General features: G+C 28.9%; 1 protein-coding gene across 1 annotated transcript in view; it reads left to right on the top strand.

The window, feature by feature from the left end:
* Positions 1-19838, top strand: part of LOC111027737 (probable G-protein coupled receptor No18) — a 130560-nt gene that overhangs the window by 16941 nt on the left and 93781 nt on the right. The window contains exon 2 of the mRNA XM_022306155.1: positions 16408-17342. Coding sequence (XP_022161847.1) covers positions 16689-17342 — 654 coding nt within the window. The 5' untranslated portion in view covers positions 16408-16688. The remainder of the gene's footprint in view (positions 1-16407; positions 17343-19838) is intronic.

The following is a 19838-nucleotide window of genomic DNA, read 5'->3' as shown; positions in this document are numbered from 1 at the left end:
AAACATGTAATAGGTCGGTATGAAGGTAAAAAAGTAAAATAAATATTTATATTAAAAAATTTAAATGGTTAATTAACATATACAAATTTATATATAGGTATTATAAAACTATTTACACCCTACTGAGGCCGTGATTATAATTCCTAGAACTTCTATACAGATTTCTGAAAAAAAATATTATTTATACGTAGTTTGATGTATAGGGAGGGGCCATGGCCCCTATGCCTCCCCCCTAAACGCCGCGCCTGTATACCTATTACAACATTTAAAAATTATTATTTTCGATGGTAGGTAGATTCTGATAAGGTATTATACAAATGAAGAATAGAAAACTTGATACAAATTTTCTCCTTACTATGTTAAAGGAATCAAAGTTGTCAAACACTTCAAAAGTCTTATTGTCACGATGAACAACGAAAAATAAAGTAAACACAAAAAAAAATACACTTTTTTTGAAAAGAAAATGTATACGATTCTGTTTCGTATGATTACCTTATACACAATAGTGGCTTCGAATAAACGTTATTTTTGGGATTAGTTTTGCACACGGTTGTATTAAAGTCAAATAAAAAAAAAAGATCTAACTTTTTTTTAGTTTTCATAACAACTTTAATTAATTTTTTTAATCTTAAATAATTGTTAGTTAGCGTACCTCAAATTAATCACGATGTTTAATTCTATAACAACGAAAATTAAACAAATTAATATATCAATTGGAGCAATGATTGAGGTATTCAGTGAATTGGTAGAAGTAAATAGTTTTTGTTGTCTGACATTACAGTCAACTAACACAAAGACTTGCAAATTAATAAATAATTTTTAACCACCAAAACATAATAATATATTAAACATCCTCTATAATCACTTTATTTTTAGATCGATAAAAATATTTAAATAATATCACAATCACTGGCATTTAAAAACTCCGTTTAAAACGATACGTAAAAATATTGCCGGGACACGTTTGACAATATCTTGAAAAACTGTATTAATTTTGAATTTTTAAAGTTAGGACGTATTATGTTTGGCGATCCGTTAATTTAAATTCATATTTTATAAACACATACCTACTCAATCAACAGATTAGGTAAAATAAATTATTCATGCAATCCTGTATAATATTCTATTATATTATTATGGATATATTATAAAAATAACAAGTTTACACAACTCTATCCCAGGTGTCTCATTAGACGTTCAAGGTAGTCGTTTACAAAGTCGCTATTCTGCGTAAAATAATCGCGTATAACTTTTTAGAGGGCGAAGGCTACTAAAGGGAAGTCTTAAAAATTCCAACTATAGTATCTTACGCAAGAAAAGAGTAGTTTCTTGGCGAAAAGTTGCTAGAGTATGCATTATAATGTTTAATGTATAGGATTCTTCAACAACAATTACGGCGTAAACATACCAAGTACGCTTATACAATGTTTCTAAAATAGTTGCATTATTTTATTCGAGTACAAAAGCCGTCGGTACCTAGGTATAATATGTTTGCTGATTTTAAAATTTGGTAACCAAATGAATCCAAACAAACATTAATGTAGTAACGTACAAAAACCAAAACGACTTGCAAGTACTTGCCTTATGTAAACATAATTAAAACATAAACGCTGTAAACTAAAATAACGGTATATCTAGTTTCTAAAAAGTATTATAACTGGTGATGAGTGACTAAATTTAAAAACAGTTAGATAAGGCTTTTTCTTCTAATAGTGGAAGTGCAAATTCGTTATAAAAATCAAGCAAGTCTGATCCAAATGTAATGGTGAAAATACTCGTCGAAACAATAAGTAGGTATACGTGATTACCGAAGGGTAAACTTATCAAAAGTGTAAAACAAAAACATTTTTACTAGTGAACTTTGCATATTATATGTAACGTTTATTATGGATTTAAATTGTGTTTGGTTTCTGGTATTGACTGTTGAAGATGAGCAATTATCTGCACAGTTTAATGCATTTAGATTTGTAGAACATATTATGTATACGTATACGAATATATAATATTTTGGTTTTATTACAAAACACTGAAATTTATAATATTAGTTAGGTATTTCTTTATTTGGCAATACTTTTAAAGGGCAATGAACGTAAAAGTCCATTCCAGGTATTTTCCCCATAATTTAGAAAAAATAAAAATAAAAATAAAATAGATACTTCTAACATGTTAAATCTAAATATTGATGAAATGTTTGTCTCCTCACTGGGGCATATTATTGCAATAAACAAAAATAGATTAACTATTCAAAAATAGGTACTAACGTCTTAATCGAAATCCATCAGTCATCGTGGTACAACAACACACTAACGCGTAAAACAGAAATCCAGAGTCAACAATTAATCATTTTTTTTTTTTTTAGACTGTTCTCAAGTAAAATAAAGTTACTAAAAAAAACTAGACCTAACTACGTGTCACGTCGGCCGAGCGTGAAAACGATAGTGACCGCTTGTCTTACGGTTTGTGGCTGAACATTTTTAGCTGAGACGGTGGCGAAGATTGTTCGCCAGTGACATATTTCTGATAGTTAACAGAAACAAATACCAATTTTTACTACAAGTGTGGTAATTATACAAGGATTAATCACATTATTTTCATTCTATATGTTCTATTGTAATTTTATTCTACACTAATATGATATCATGTTGGTATTTTTATTGAATCTGTTTCGTTTAAAATACTTACCTAATATATTACAGAACCATAAATACAAATTTGGTAAATTATGTTAATACTGTTTAATCGTCCGTCCATAAGGAACATACATTTTGTTATGTAACAAATTAAAACTCATAAGAGAAGTGTATCATACCAGTATTACATTGTAATCTCAAATTATTATATTTTAACTTGTTACTCGTTTCTAGAATTCAGATGTAATCCCATTTTATTTTATTTGAATCTAATATTGTTGGCAGTTGTATAGTGGTATAAATAATTAGCACATTCTTAGTCTCAGTTTTGATATTTACATCGCTAAATTACATGTACAATGTACATTATTACATTTTAAACAGTTAATTTCTTGTGTGGTCAGCAATAGTTTTGATGCGTTAAATCCTCAAGAATTAAACTAGTCAGTGGACTGAAAATAATTTATGGTATATTATACGGTGTACGGTATTCTAGAATGCGCAGATGGTTATGAATCCAATTTTTACAAAATGTATCGAATCCGGGATAAGTGTCACCTGGGTAGAAAAAAAATGGTCGATATCCAATAGCAAATGGCAGTATTTGACGTATTACATTTTTTATATTCGTAACAAAAACGTTCATATATTAATATCACAGCGTTGTTTATTGATTGTTTAAATGTTCATTGTTCAAAGTGGTAGGTGAAAATAATTTTTTCAACGAATACATTTTATAATTTTTATTGTTTTTTCACCTCATTTGAGTCAAGTGTAAAAAACTAATTGTAAATTGTTATACATTTCTCGAATATTCATAGCATAGCATAGCATACAAATACTCAATAACATAAACAAAACAAATATAATTTATACTATACATAAGTATTAAATTGACACATATATGATAATATGTATAATTATTTAATCGATCCGCTTAATAATATCCGATTCCCTATGTGGAATATTTTACCTTTCAAGTTGATTATATGCGTTAATGTACATTTATATTTACCATAATATATATATATTTTAATTATACCAACTGCCATTATCATGAAATGTTCACTGCGCAGTCCGGCCGAAAAGCCCGTTCATTATAGATCTGGCAAGTATATTTTATTTAAAATGCTCTCGTCTCGTCCTAACGCCCTCATCCCCACAGTTAATTTCATTGTTTATCCGTCTGTCGTTTCATCCGTAACTGTGACTTTAATCTCGTCCATCGTATCCTTAGAACGGCACGACATTACAACATTGATTTGTTTGAGTATTAAAGAAAATGTAACGCCTTGTTATATTATATCAAAAAAAAAAAAAAAAAAATACGACATGCAGTAAAATTAATGTTGACACAAATAAATAGTAAACAATTAAAAAAAGTGGTTAGAGTGAAAACGAAATATTATTTTTGAGATGTATGGACGATAGAACAACACTTTCTGGAATAAAAATAAACCAAAAACCTAAAGTGTATTTTAAGTACAATCACGCCGAGAAAAGTGTTTATACGCTAAACTCAATGAATTTATATACCGTTGGTATTAAGTTTATGGGATAATGAAACCCATCCATTGTATTTAAATCCTACACTAAGCCTAAATTATATTTATTTTAGGTTGGCTAATGTAGACCAGTATCTACTAGAATATATTTCACCCTATTATATGAGTTAAATCGGTTAAATTTGAAAACGATTGATTGTGGATGAATTTAAATTTTATTCTTTCAACACAATTTAATAATTGTTTATCATAATTACAGATACTCAACTAAAAATAGTAAAATTATATACTTAGTTTATGAATTATTATAAAAACGCTGACTATACTTTTATATTATATTACGTATCAATGTGAAATTATTGGTAAAGTGTCCATATTATGTAAGCTGCTATCAACATTAATTGGTAAATATTAAAAACATAATAATTTTGCTAAAAATAATGAAAATTCTCTATTCATTTTTTATTCATTTTATTCGTTATTCTTAATGTTTTTATTTGTGGGTAAACAGTATGTGATAGATAGGTGCAGATTGGGTATAGTAGAAATAAATAATAAAAATTACAATTAATTAAAAACTATGTATACTTTTTTATACGCTACCAATTCATTTGGTTATATTATAATCAATATTGTTTACATATTAGTAAACATATTGTGTCCAAACACTTATCGAGGAAAACAATTTCGCATAGTGATATTATCTTATGCTGTAGTAGATAAATATTTAATATCATATTTTATAAGTTTCTGAACTAGTTCAATTTTAGATAGCGATATAATATGGTTTTTAAAAGTAGTTCTTGGAGTTTGTTATTTTTTTTACAAACGATGAAACCAAGGAAGGATATATTTATCCAGCGTGATCGATATTCTGTTGATCAGATAAGTAGATAATATTATATAAAATATGAGTCATTATCAGACATTTGTTTAAAATGATCTAAAGTTGATTCATAATACCCATTATCTGATCCAAAGTCAACGGCGAAGTTTTTTTTTTTTTTTAGTGAGGTAAACTTTGATTATTAGAAAAATCTGAAGAGTAGAAAATCAAAATGAGTTATACTAGATTTGAAATACGCTAGCGATTTTTTTTATTTTACCATTAAAAGAACAATATATGGTGGGTTGGGTAGAAAAATGCTTTATTTGTTTAGCTAAAACATTTGAGTACTTAAAGCGCATTAATGTGAAAGGATAGGATTTTAAAACCACGAAAGTGCCGGTTTTAAATTGGAATTCTCTCGAATTTTGTACCTATTCAATATTTCAATGTTTTTAAAAGTCGTTTATGTGTCTTCTGTATATTGGATAATCTTAAAGAAAAATAATTTCTGTTTATATTTTGATAGTTTTTAGAACTACTGCTCTTGTGTGTACCGTTATAAAGATTAATTTGGCGAGTGTTGCTCCATATTTCCAACATGAGAAACATGGGTTATTTACAGCACAGTTCACGTTGTGAAAATTTGAGATGGGTATACACAGAAATATTAAGGTATTACAGTAGTGCAGTCAGTTCTGACGTGGGCAATTAGACGCCATTTGTAAGGGTTTTCTACTTTTATCTTTATGTGTAAAACACTAGTTGCAAAAATCACATATGTATTTAATATTTTCTCATTTTGCAAGGTCACTCGAAAAAAAAAGTAGGAAGGACTAAATCCTCTTACTCTAAAAGGTGGTATTATACATTCGTACCAACTGGTTTTATCCTAAATCTCCCTGATTATAAAAGATGAATGACCGTGTTTTGATCTCGGTGTCGCTGGGTACTTAAAACATTCTTTAAAGATTTAAAGAAATTAAGATTGAATGTGTCATACAGTAATATACAGTTTTTATATTCAGGTACAAATATGTCCCTCCGATCTGCTGAGAATCGTCTGTCTGTTTTCATAAAAAATATTTTATTGCGATTATGGCTTGTTAATTTGGTAATCACACTTATTTCAATATTTGCTTTGACTCACATACACATATAATATGATATATTCCCGATGGAGTTGTTGTACAAGATGCTTTTAGTTATAATCGTGTTCCATACAATTTCAGAGATACAGCAGGGCTCTGTGGTTGTTTAGAAAATAATATAGCTATTGTAACATTTTTAAACTTTTTTTTTTTAAATTAATAAAATCAAAGTTTAAGTACACATAATATACATTTTAAAACAAAGATAACGTCATACAATTGACGAGCTAATTCTTCATTAATTAAAAAATGTAATATAAATATTAGATTTTTAGCTAAAAAATAACATTTTATATTTCAGTTTATTTGAATCAATTCAATGCTTACGAGGAAATGTGTAAACAAAAATTCATTTTTTTTTTTAAATTGAAGTCCGTGGAAATAGCCTTTGGCTGTATAATAATTTAAATCATTATTATCATAATATAGTATAATATTTACAATCAATCGTCGATCTATTATTTATTGTTCTCAAAATCTTACAAATAATGATGTATGTGTTGTATTCAAACTTCATAATCTCATTTAAGTAGCTCAGATTAATATATTTTTTTAATGTTAAGATCGGAATCGAAATTTCAATTAGTGAAATATCCAGCGTGCCATATGTTTCGCGATTTTAATTATTACAAGGCTCATAGAAAATTATTCGGCCGACAATGTTTTTTCAAAGTCATAAATCTTTGTGGGCGAGCACCATCAGCAGTGGCACCCGTTCTCGTTTTCTTGGCCGCACTATATACAACGTCCGCTCGTTCTCCGATACTCCATTTCCGCCCATACCACATCCATTGTTCTATGTAAGTTCAGGCAACAAGAAACAAGTTTATGCGAGCAAGTTATGCGGCTCAAATTTCTCGGGCGTTAATCAAATTTCCACGTCTTGCTACTGAATACCACTTGCTTCGTGTAGTGGATACCACGCAGTCCTCGCTGTCTCTGTGGTTTTCATGGTTTTTAATTGGGTTAATTGTTTCGGCAAAATATTCAACGTCGACCGTGAATACTATAGAATCGCATTTACATGACCGAACTATGATGAGTAAGGTAGGTACTAAAAAAAACCTCTTTTGAATGGTCGATTTGTCTTTTAAGTGAGTAGTATAATATGTCTTACGGCCGAAATGCGTAAGACGATTTGTTTGCATCACTTGATGATCTTATCAGTGTGCGTGTCGACAATGTAAATACCTATACTGAATATACAAAAAAGTCTATCGAATTTTTTCTATTTGTTTCACGCTAAATAAAATACATTTTTGATTTCCTCGCAATTCAAATGACATGTTCATGATCTAATGTCATTCACAACGAAGGAAATGTTTATAATTTAAAACGAGAAAGTTTATTTTGATTGGAAGCCTGTCCATCTGAAATCCTCGAGACACTTTTTTTTCGATACACTCGTTATCGGTTCCTATATCCTATATGTATAGTGACATAATCTTTCGTCACTGCGACGGACGTGTAAATAATATTTAACGATAAACAAATTATTGTTTTGAATCTCTTCCTTGTAATTCAATAGGCTCGACCACGACCCAACGTTTTTTCGCCAATGATATATAAGTTTATTTATGAATTGCACTAACGATGTTTATTATATTATATTATCACATAAATAGATTATTATAGGTGTGCCCGTATTATACAAAACTAGACAAGATCACCTTACCGTTCTAGTTTTTCATATTATTATATTATAATGTCATACCTACTTCATTATAGCCGAATCACGGCTACGACGGTGCTATTAAAATGATGTCCCGTCTTCATTTGGGTAATTTTGGTATTTATCGCGCGAACAATATCTAATTTAGTCTTGACGCGTTTCCCGCCGCGCCGGCAAACCCGTTGGAATATAATCGCAGTCTACTATTATGTAGTAGCGCCAAGTCCATGGGGGAATTCGTGAAGATGAACGATACTCAAATCATAAACCTCGGACAAAGGAAAACTTGTTTAAGTATTGTATCACGTAATTTAATCAAATTAACGACGAGAGGCGGGACGCAGATTACAGGATGTCGCTTGCATGCGTAATAAAATTTCAAAACGCGTTCAAAATAAATAAAACAATAATGTAGAGCATTGATCGAACTGTGCAAGTGCAACGTCGTTATAATGGTATGCTATAACTTTCGTAATTATTGCGATGTTTATGAGTTTTCTAGGAAAAGACTTAGTTCCATCATCAGTTATAACTAGCTTTCCTGACTTACTATATTATGCAGATATTATTATTATTATACGACGATATTGGCGTTATTTATTATCCGCTCTATTTTCATACTATTACTGCAATTTCATTGCGTTTGCTATTAATTGAAAATTACACACGATTTCTCGTGTTATTGATTCGAAATTGGATAATATAATCGTTTTACTAAGTAACAGTAATGACGTTATTCAGACTATATTTTAAAAACATTATTATTATTTATTTTTATTTTCCGTTAAATATCAATATTATATTACTTATCGTCATAATTATGAAATAATTATATACGTCCTAAAATATAATATACGTAAATAACTAATAAGTGGTACTTTTATCATAAGATATTTCATATTAAGTAAGCAAATAAATAATTTAAAGTTTTTTAATTTAAAAACTTTTAATTGCATAATGCAAAATATATTAATCTAAAACCGTTGATGTATTGTAATTGATTATTTACTATATTATTATGGTTGTTAACTGTAAGTATTTAACCTTAACCCGATGAAAACGAAGCAGTTAACACGGTAAGTGGAGAAAAAACTTTTAGCACTGGTAGTAGGTTAAAGAAGCATGCTTTCTTTTTATATAAACTTTGATTATACATCTGAACGGTCAATATTATATTATAGTACAAAATATTTTTTGTAACGAACCTTTTTTTTAATAGTATATGCGGTTAAAAGTTTTTGAAAGTTATTTCAATAGTTTATTATAATTTCAAGATTCGTGTTAGAACTATAACTATATAGTATGAAATATAATACCAACGTTTTCATTAAATTTAGATAAAAAAAAATATAAACTTCATCAGCTAGCTACTTTGATAATATTATAATAATATTATTAAGTACCATTACATTTTTAAATAATATTTAATGTATTATAATTTTATATGCAGCCCTATAATATTATTAAATATGGATGGTTTAGTGTTTTATCACACACAAAACGTCTTTTACTAACTTATGTTATTGAATAATTATTTTAAAAATTGATTAGCGTAATTTTATATAAGAGTCATGTTTATACTTTTATTTTAAGTATTTGTTGGGTTCAAATGGTCGAAGTAGGCTCTAATTATCACAAAAATGTTTGTTTTCGTTTTTCTAAAATTGTTTTAAACAGTTGTTTTGTAGAGGTAATTAACTATAAGAAATGTATTTTGGGCTTGAGTTATTAATTTTTTTTAAGTAATTAAATAATTTTGTTAGATTTTCATTAATATTATTATCGTATTATCTGGATGAGAAATAAATATTACATAACACGTACGACATACCTACCTTTTGGGGAGGGTAAAAGAATCAATGAGGTTGTACATAAATCTGTATTTAAAAAAATTAAACTTTCTAATCAATGTAAAAATAACCAATTCCACACAATCTTGCATTCTTTGTAATTTTTATTGAATAAGGTTAATAATTTACAATTTAATTTCATAATTTATTTATCTACAGGCAAGTAAATTATTTAAACATATACTAAATACATAATACGTATTATTGTACGGTAGTTTATAGGGTCACTTATTAATTTAAGTAACTGCGCAGTGTACACTGTACTGAAATGTTTAAAAAAAATGTATAACCATAGGTATGAACCATTTTTTTTATTAAGTATACTTTTTCAAACTATGTGAAAGGGTGTACAACTCGTATTGCTAAATATTTTTTTCTAGATAAAACAATGTTTTAGACCGTGATTTTTCAGATATAATTTTCCCAAAAGGGCAATATTTTTTCTCGATTTTAGAAATACTTAATATTTTTTTTTCTACTTATTTATTATATATTTTGTTGTTATTATTATTTGTATTAGTATATTCAGATTTATTCATAGGTTTTATTTTTTTTCATCACAAAAGCAAAGAAAGACGAGGACACAATAAATCCAATTTAAATTTTTTTTGTTTCATAAACGGATTAATAACTCTGAAAATCATAATTCAGACACGATAGTCTAATTTTAGTTATGTTTAAATATGCAAACTATTTTTACTGCTTTCCTCTTCGTTCATAGCGTATCATAAATTATCGTTGATGATAAACGACATCATGACGTTCATAATTCATAAATTAATTATTCTTTTAAAAGTCGGACCCAGCGTGATTATTGTAGGATATCCGAATGAAAAAGCGTTCCGGCCGGAGGTTTACATAACAATAGAACGAAAAAAAAAATGTTATTGGAATAGGTAAGTGGAGTGGTGAAAAAAAACAAGGATGACAACATGTAGGGGTGGAAAAGTTTAACAAATATTTGGTTAACGAAAAATTATTTGTGAGAAAAAAAAATTACCTAAAATCCTATAATCTCGGAGGGTTAATTAAAATATCTTCGTAAGTTACATGCATTGTTTCCACTACCATTATAATACACATTTTCAATTTCTAAAATATGTTATAGAAGTTAGTTACTCACGTTAGTGGAACATCACTGGTAGATGTTGTATATCGTATTTTAATTAGAAATAAACATATTGTATGATCTCACAATATAATTATAAATAATATTTATCGATTTAGAATAACATAAAAAAGCAATAGTAATAATAGTTAACAAACTCTCGCTGTAGCTGATTCGAATACAAATACATCTGCATAGCCGAATTCGAGTGTAGATACTTTGAATTAACATAGTTATTATAGTATAAACAGTTGCTAGACGCTCTCGGCAATTAAAACAATAAATAAGAATAATTTTCGAACCGCTTGTACAATAATATTAAAACAATGTGTTTGTTATTGAATCGCACGCCTAAGTATTTAGTTTAGGAAACGATGATCGCGCTTCATTTCGAGTAGTGCGCGATAATCAAAATGGTTTCTTTCGACGTTGTTATGATATTAATTAATAACCATAATAACTGAGGGCACCTATACATCGGAACGTTAGCTCGTACGTGAATAATATTTAATCGTCAACAATAAACCACTATACAAAATGTATTGAGGTGTGAACAATAAAGTGACCACGATGGCACGATATTATTATTATATTATTATACCCGTATCTGCCATGAACAGCGAACTCTGAGCTCGGATACCTGGTCGACGTGGTTCAATGGTTCTAATGCACAATAAAGAAACAGTCGACCGTTGAATACAGTTACACCCGCATGTGAATGCGAAACCGTAGCAGCTGTCCGTCATAATAATAATAGTAGGTATTATGACGTACGCGTGTTTAAATTAGAAATATGTGTTGTTGATCGGAAACATCTATTAGAAAAATTAATCGGTCCAACTGATATTATTAAAACAATATTCTAATGCTGTGCACAATAAGCATGAACAATAATGTATGTGCCTTGTAAATATTTTGTAATACGGTGTCGTACAGCAGCAGCTGTTGTCGTCGTCGCGTGCGGCTGTTACGCATAATTCAAGGGCGGTATGGTTCAAAAATATCACTGGTAATAAACAAGTTTATTGTATTAACGTTAAAATGAACGTTTTTCTTCGAATCTAATAATTGTCTCAAAATATTTTAGTGGAAGTGCGTACTAAGAACAAACGTTATTTTAACGGCTTTGAACGATACCGATAAAAAAACATTAAAACAGTATAGTATAATTTATATTTTTTTTTCAAATTTATTCCAATATAAAAATATTTTTATTTAGATTCCGAGCGGCGCAATAGATGTATTGATTTTATAATGATGTGTGCGTGCGTGGTTGTTTTTTTGTATCTGCAGACACTTTAGCTACTAGAAAAAATGATCTGATCATCAACTTTGACGGAGGTTTCTTGTAGCAAATTGGATTTAGTCGGTATTTTTACGAGGTCAAATTTAAAAATCCTCAGTTCTTTTTAAAATAATCGGGAAAACCTAAGCAAAATATTCGAATATTTGTTAAACATTTAATATAATTACTAAAAAAAATTTTCTAGTGCCCAACTTTCGTTGCCAAATAACTAAACCTTGTTCGCTTAGAATTGATTTTTCATCGTTTACAAAGCTTCATAATTTCATTCAAATCGAACGCGTCTATATCATAGTACCTAATCATTGACGATGTACACTCGACTCATACAGGATACCAGAGAGGTAACCACTATTCCCCCTTTTTATGATTATAGCTATTGTAATAATTCACATTAAAATTTACAATGATTTCTAATTAAAATATATTAAACGAATATATACTTGTTGTGATATGTTTGTATAAAACTTAAAACTAAATACTATATTCATTAAAATCAAACGTGTGACTAATTTCACCGGAGGGATATGATTTGTAAATGTAATAGTGTTATTGTGCTCTGGGTGGTTATTTAAACAAATTAAAATAATTTCAAAATATGTCCAGACTTTATACTACCTCAGGGACTTCTGCTTATTACTCATTTTATTTCCTGATTTTTAAGTATTTAATTTAAAAATAGTAAAAACAAATTTTACTTTACAGTTATAAAGTTTTTAAAATATCAAACTAGACAAATAAGTACATACCTACTATTGTGTATGAGTTGTGAAATTTTTACATTTATCTGTTAGTAATTTTAAATTCTTAACAACCAATATGACACTTTTAAATATTTTTTTTAACCAATCATATATTTATGAACAATAAATAATAATTTTAATACCTACATCATATTATGATACTTGTTTTAGGTTGTGAAAAGGTTTGTATAATTTAGTAATTGTATTACTTATTAATTAGAATACAATAATAATATAATGGCTTAAAAGTAATTTGAAATCAGCAATTCACATTAATTAGTTAACTAATAGAATATAAGTGCATAGAGTACAGAACAAAATTAATTTAAAAAAAAAACAATTTTCCAATCCAACCAAATATCAATAATTGTTTTTGAATAAATATAATTTGTGACAGTTGGTATTTGTGTACGTAGATTCTCGTAAAATTCAAAATTGAATTATATTTTCAACAGTTTTGCATTTTTTATTTATGCCTTCAAGTAACTTATTTGAATTTTAGCCATCTGGTGACTATAATACGTCGGAAAGTTGTACGGTTCAAATAACAATATGTTTGTCCAACTTTGATAAACATTTTTTGTAATGAACATATTATAATTAAAATTTGTTCGAATACAAGTTTAAAACTACACATAATAATATATGTGTATATATTTTTTTAATGTATAGACAAGTATAAATGTTTTAAAATAGATGATGGTCATAATTTCATAATTTCATGATATTGTTTATTATTATCAAAATTTATTTGGCAGTCTAAATAAAGACATCAAAAGTATGTTTAACACCCGCCGTTGCAACTAAAAGGATTCTTACGAGTAAAATATTTATAATGTGTATTTTATATTTTTATGCTTAATAAAACAATACATTTATTATGTATACTTTATTGATGGCTCAACACTTTAAAACAAACATATTTAAAAATAATCCACATCATTATACTGTGAAAAATCTCGCCTTCCTTAAAAATAGAACTTTTTTTAATGTTTACATTGAAGGGTTAAAAATAAAAAATAATGATATTAGGTACACAAATAGGAGATTCTATTAAGTTTATAAATATAATACATTTTACGAATTGATTACTCTCACACTTATTTACATGTGATTTCCCAAAATCTGTAAGAATGATTTAAATGAAATTATTGGTTCAAAGATTTCTTTCGAAAATATTTCGAAACAATTAGGTTAATAACGTATACTAAAATATTGAATTTCTTACATTCGGCTATCATCAGTCATATTAATACACACTTAAGACTTATCCAATGTTGCGTATTATATTAAATGATATTTCAATAAGTGTATACGATTCAGACTAATCTGGATCAACACTAGTAAAAGTATATCAATATTTGGGTATTATGGTATAATATGGGGATTGGTGCTGTTGGAATGATATTGTAATATAATAATAATTGAAAGAGTATTTTGGCTACTACAACATTTTATAAATTATTTACTATATGAATTTAAAACTATTTACGTTACATTTAAATGTTCGATTGTATTATTTGTTATTGAATTGTTATGCAAATAAACGTTGATGAAAAGTTTTTTTTATCATTGTGTTAAATGCAATTTATCACCAAATATATAACTGAATCCCTTTCAGTATATTACCATGGCTGTAATTATTGTTGGAAATTTTAATTTGAAACAGACACATAAATAAGTTGTGACATTACTAAACTTGTATTATTCTTTTGATTGTCAGTATGCTGTTTCAAATTGCAGTTGAATAAAAACATTATTTCTCCATGATCCATTTTGATTTTTATTATATATTTATATAAGTCATTTTTCAAACATTAAGACAATACAAAACATATTCGTTCAACATCATAAATTAAATATCAATATCTACGTTTAAGATGCATAATAAGTAGGTTCCTACATAATATTTAGACCATAATTATGGTATTATTATGATGAACATCAGATTTACCACCACCAAATTTGTTAACGAAATTAGTCAAATTTAGCTTTGTTTTTTTTATATCGTGTCCAAGTATAAATAGCTGTGAAAAATATTCATGCTCCACACTCGGGTACCTACACCCTCCTTTGTCAAAGAGTTGAAATATAATTTAATATCCACGTGTTAGGCTAGGTTGAATATCAAATTCCAGTTTATGATTTCATCGTCTAATGACGCACTTAGTCACATACAGAAATGTTGTTGAGTGTCCTATTAAAATAATTATATGGCAGGACCGTTGTTTCATTCAAAATATTATAAGCCTGTGGAAAAGTACTCGAAATGTGATGTAATTAATATATGTACAGTAGGTAGGTATATATTGAATGTAATTATTATCTCACCCGAGATTATAGAATTGTTTCACGTTGTTATCAATTCGTGTATGTGGCGTTCTAATAAAGACGGAATAATATGTCAGTAAAGGATTTATTATACATGTAACAGTGAACAATCAATAATAAATAATAAATAACCATTGATTATTGTGTCTTTCTTTAATATCAGACTTTCTCGAGGAATAACGACATCCGAATTTCTAAACCAATTTAACGCAGGCATAATATGCCACTTGATAGTCTTACGTTTAGTTATGTTAATGCAATTATTTAACATTTAATAAAAAGTGTTATAGTGTGTGAAATAAAATAATACATATCAGGTGCAATAGAAGAAAATAATTTAATTTTTACGAACTTCACTTTGCATATACAATTGTTGTACTCAGTATAATTGAAATAACATCCCTTTATAATTTATTAAGGTTGCGAAAAAAAATATAACATATTGTTTCAAAAACATATTTTTAATTGTGTTATGATATTTTTTAATGTAACGAAAAAAAAATATGAAGAAAATATTTTTTACGGAGTGACAGTATAATATTTGTATAAAGTGTCTAAGAGAGTAGGTACATGATTTATAGTAAATTCTATATATAACTTTTAGGTATAATAATACACACAATATTATACATAGAATACTGTGCCATGTTATTAATTATAATTTGTAAAAACAAATTTTATTTGATCTCCATTCGTATTTAAATTTGTTTTTAAAAAATCAATAAATAAAAATAAAAGTATTATGAATACCTATTTTTAAGACAAATCGTAGCCGTAAATGGTTATTTTAAAAGTAACTATATTATTTTAAACATTAGATGGCAGTTTATTTTTTGAAGATAGGTAGTTATATTTTAATTTTAATAACACGAGAGAATAATAGAAAATGTACACCGAATAAGGTGTTATGAGGGTACGTAGAAACAAAAAAATAAGTTCAAAAATGCGGTATTAATACTGATACAATTTCAATTACAAAGTATCAAATTGAAATTGATTATAAGTTTACCCAACACGCCGTAGAATTAAGTTGATTCGCTTAGTGGAATAACATATTGCGCCTGTACACCAGAATTGTCTCCAAGGATCGGTAATCTATTTAAATATTCTCGTTAGCCATTAGGCGTTAGGAGAGAAACGTGACGTGGACTTAATGCCATGGTTTAAGCTGCGTTTTCCCGTCGCAAAAGCCGAGAGGGTTAGCAAAAGGCTTTACTCGTGTCACCTAGTTATAATACAATATGTTTCATGTGAATTTATTTTGTCTGATTTTCCGTTTTTTTTTCAGAAACCATTCACATTTGAAAACGCAAACGGGTCATGAGTTTTGTTTGGTGGAAGGATTTCCGGAGAAAGAGACCCCCGACGGGCCAGCAGGCGTGGAGAAAATTTGACTATTGGCGGCATGCTACCGTCGACAATACAGTCCACCAACTGGTGATGTCCTCAGTGACCACCTAAAGCCCATCACCATCCTCTCCTTTCACCCACGCCTTCGCTGGCCATCGCATTGATATATCTAACTTCTGTTTGGTCGGATTGAATTGATCCACTGCCACGGGCGCCACAATGGACTCGCTAAACGTGGCGGAAAACCTATCCAGCCTCTCGGGCATGGTGTTCAAAATCGACCAGAACGAGTTCGGGCTTCTGGTGGACGAGAACGGCACGGGTTTCCTAAACGACACCAACGGGACGATGGACCCGAACCGAACGTATTACATTTTCGAGTCGGTTTACCCTTCAACGTACTCGATACCGGAAATAGTTGTCGCTTCCGTCGTGGTAATCATGCTCATGATCGTCGTCGTCGTGGGCAACATGCTGGTCATCATCGCCATCGTGACGGAGAAAGCGCTTAAAAACGTGCAGAACTGGTTCATCGCCAGCCTGGCAGTGGCCGACTTCTTCCTGGGCATAATCGTCATGCCATTCTCGTTGGCCAACGAGCTGATGGGCTATTGGATATTCGGCGACTGGTGGTGCGACATACACGCCGCGCTCGACGTGCTCCTATGCACCGCGTCCATCATGAACTTGTGTCTGATAGCCCTGGACAGGTACTGGTCCATCACGCAGGCCGTCGACTATTTGAAGAAACGCACGCCAGCCCGGGCCATGGTCATGATCGGTTTCGTGTGGATATTCAGTGGCGTCATTTGCATACCACCTCTGCTCGGCTGGAAGGTCAAGAGGGTGCCCGAACGATATCCGAAATGCCAGGTATGTGTCATTCTGTAAACTTTTGTGTTCCGGATAACTAAAAACTCGTCATGAGAAGCTCTTCGTATAACCACATGTTGAAAAGTTTTTTACAATAGGTACCTATCTAATCACTTGGTATTTGATTGAAATTTATGCAATACTATTTTTTAGTGTAAACGCTTTCATTAAATTGAAGCAAGTTAAAATGCGCAAGGAAAATGATCTCGAAAATAAACTTTTACATTGTACACGAAACAAATTAAAAATAATACAATTGTTACAATATATATATTATATTGTGCGTTTGGCCACGGTTATTTCGGAAACCACAAAATCTATCGAAGCCGTATTCACACATTATTATTAGTGTTTTCATTGGTTTTGGTTTTGGTTAGGTGTCGGCGAGGTGCCCATAAAAAAATTCTCTGTGGGCAATACAAACGTTGCAGGGCGGTCAGCTAGTATTTATATAAAATATTTTATATGTCAACCGGTGATTTATGTTTATGAGCCAAGTGTAATAATTTATAACTTAAAAAAGGTTAACTCAAATAAAATTAAGATATATATCGTAATAATTTGATACAATTATTATAGATACTGAATTAAAATGTTTACTTTAAAATATCATGAAGAGTAATGATTAATTCTAAATTGACTTGTTAGGTCAAATGTCATAGGTAGTGCACATTGAAGTTGGAAAGTATGAAAATGTAAACCATATTAAAAATAGTTGTAATAATATGGTTGAAAGCACATTGTAATGCATCTGAAATAAATGACAGACGTAGTATGATATATGAAAATAAAAATACAAAGTCAGATACCACATTAGGAGCACAATAATGAATGCTCGGAGATGTGTAAAAGTGTGAAATAAGTAAAAGTACATAATATTACGTTTACTGTTTATATTAAATTAATTATCAATCTAAAAACTGAAATTTATATAAATAGTTCAAAATTTTGTAAACTTCAAATAGGCACATAATGTATTTTGCATGTGTAGATATGTTATTTTCTTTACTTTTATCAATGCAAAATAAACATTTGTACTATTTTGTTTGTTCAATATCTCTCCGTTACTGTGCGTTATCCCTTAGATATTCGATCCAACAAAATTATAAACAAACAATGCAGATTAGATTCAGATTGATGTCAGGAGCAAAGTAGAAAAATGTAATAAACTTGAGCTTACACTAGTGTAAACACGATGTTCTAAAAATATCTTGAAATGAACGTTCGGATGCTGATATTCAAATATATTATTATTATCAATCGAATTTCAACAGTTTAATTGCTTTTATTAATAAATTATATGCCTGTCGCCTGTGCTCGATTATTATCATGTGTCTCAGAGCACTTGCAATATTCATATTTCATATATTATTATGTTTTATCGAAGACTCAGTAACAATATTTTTCTCGGTTGAGGTTCAAGAAATAAATAAAACACTTAACATTTATAAACGGGATTTATCAATAATTTTCGTTCATTACCAATTGGTTCTGTAAAAGTGACAGTCATTAATTTTAAAATAATAAGCACCATCAGACTATAAATTATATTATTGTCATGCAATTCTATAATATTAGTAAGTGTGAGTTAAATTATTATAAATTTGAGTGTAAACATTAACAAAATGTACGAGAAGCAAAGTTCTATTGTCGTATGTACAATGATGTCGGTGTTCAGGTATATCATGGGTTTAGTATATAATGCTAAATATTTTTTAACCCCATTTAACATTAAAGAGGTGGCAGAATGTTTTGAAATATTATTTTCAGTAAAATGTTTCTTAAAAAATTCAACTCTTTCACAATTTTATTGAAGTTAATTTGACTGGCAAGTTTTTACTTTTAATCGAGTCAAGTATAAATTGTTTATATCTGTCAATTAAAATAAAAAATGATAAAATTAAAATATTGACTTTTCACTACAATTTCTTTGTAATAATAATAATATTGTCATTGTTATGAACTTAAGCGTTTAATATTGTTATAGAACAATTTATATAGTCGTTTGTGAGCTATGCAGTGTATAGTTTCCTAAAAATATTGTTTTCATTAGAACGAATATGAATCGCTTATTACTATTATGCTAATGTGTAAATCCGCAAATGTAAAATTAAAAACTATAAGTGTAAAGTAGGTACATCAAAGTTTTATTTTTCAACTATGAGAATAAATTATAGTATTATACTAATACGTATATAGCATATATATATATTTGGGTTGGTTTAGGTGAGGTTATATAAAATATATGTGCCTAACTTACTATAATCTTAAACATTTTTATTTTCTGAATTGAATATACATTTACCCCCGAAAAATGTTACTGTTAAATATAATGGAAACACTCAATATCATCTTAAACTCTGAACCAATTTCAAACCTTTTTATTTCATTATAATAATATGTAGAAAATACAAAATTTTAAGAAGATTTTATACTTATACAAAACAGTATTTTTATTGAAATAAATACCTATAACAGTTTCTGATTGCATACGTA

The sequence above is a fragment of the Myzus persicae genome, unplaced genomic scaffold, assembly GCF_001856785.1.
Source record: "Myzus persicae strain clone G006 unplaced genomic scaffold, MPER_G0061.0, whole genome shotgun sequence".
Classification (NCBI taxonomy): Eukaryota; Metazoa; Arthropoda; class Insecta; order Hemiptera; family Aphididae; genus Myzus; species Myzus persicae.
The sequence above is the reverse complement of the archived record's forward strand: the minus strand, read 5'-3'. Positions and strand labels throughout refer to the sequence as shown.